The sequence below is a fragment of the Plasmopara halstedii genome, assembly GCF_900000015.1.
Source record: "Plasmopara halstedii genome assembly, contig: Scaffold_410, whole genome shotgun sequence".
Lineage (NCBI taxonomy): Eukaryota > Oomycota > Peronosporomycetes > Peronosporales > Peronosporaceae > Plasmopara > Plasmopara halstedii.
The window spans coordinates 25,679-26,259 of record NW_020187331.1 but is presented as its reverse complement, the minus strand read 5'-3'; the positions used below and the strand labels follow the sequence as shown (position 1 = coordinate 26,259).

The following is a 581-nucleotide window of genomic DNA, read 5'->3' as shown; positions in this document are numbered from 1 at the left end:
GGTATCGGGGTGAGTATGCTGGGCTCGGCACCTGCAACTTGCCTATACATGACATCATACGAAGTTTCAAAGGACGCGCTGATAAATGTCGAGAGCTTTCGTCAAAACGCATCATTTCTCTATCTAGGGGCAGGAATGGTGGCCGAAGCTGTGAGTTGTGTGCTCTGGGTACCCATTGACGTCATAAAGGAGCGTATGCAGGTACAAGGACAGCCCTCAGGCGAGTCAAAAACTACATCAAAAATTTACTATCGCAATACACTTGATGCCGTGAGGACAATTGCACGTACGGAACGTCTAGCCGGCTTGTACAAAGGTTACGGTGCTACTCTGCTTTCTTTCGGACCCTTTTCAGCGCTCTATTTCATGTTTTACGAGCAAATAAAAACATGTGCTCGAAAGCAACTCAATGAGGAGGATCTGCCAGCTCAGTACACGCTTACGAGTGCGGCTATCGCTGGTGCTGTTGCATCGTTTCTCACTAATCCACTCGATCTTATCAAGTTGCGTCTACAGGTATTGTCTAAGTTTGTTTGCAGCACAAAAGCGTGTATTTCCTATGAGTTACGATAGGTCCAACG

At 47.0% G+C, this 581-nt stretch overlaps 1 protein-coding gene across 1 annotated transcript; it reads left to right on the top strand.

The window, feature by feature from the left end:
• Positions 1–15: 15 nt before the first annotated feature.
• Positions 16–573, top strand: PHALS_09242 (mitochondrial carrier; the record flags this gene model as incomplete). The annotated part of the gene is made up of 1 exon (XM_024724707.1): positions 16–573. One exon carries the CDS (start codon positions 16–18, stop codon positions 571–573), a length of 558 nt encoding a protein of 185 aa, XP_024575556.1.
• Positions 574–581: the final 8 nt, after the last annotated feature.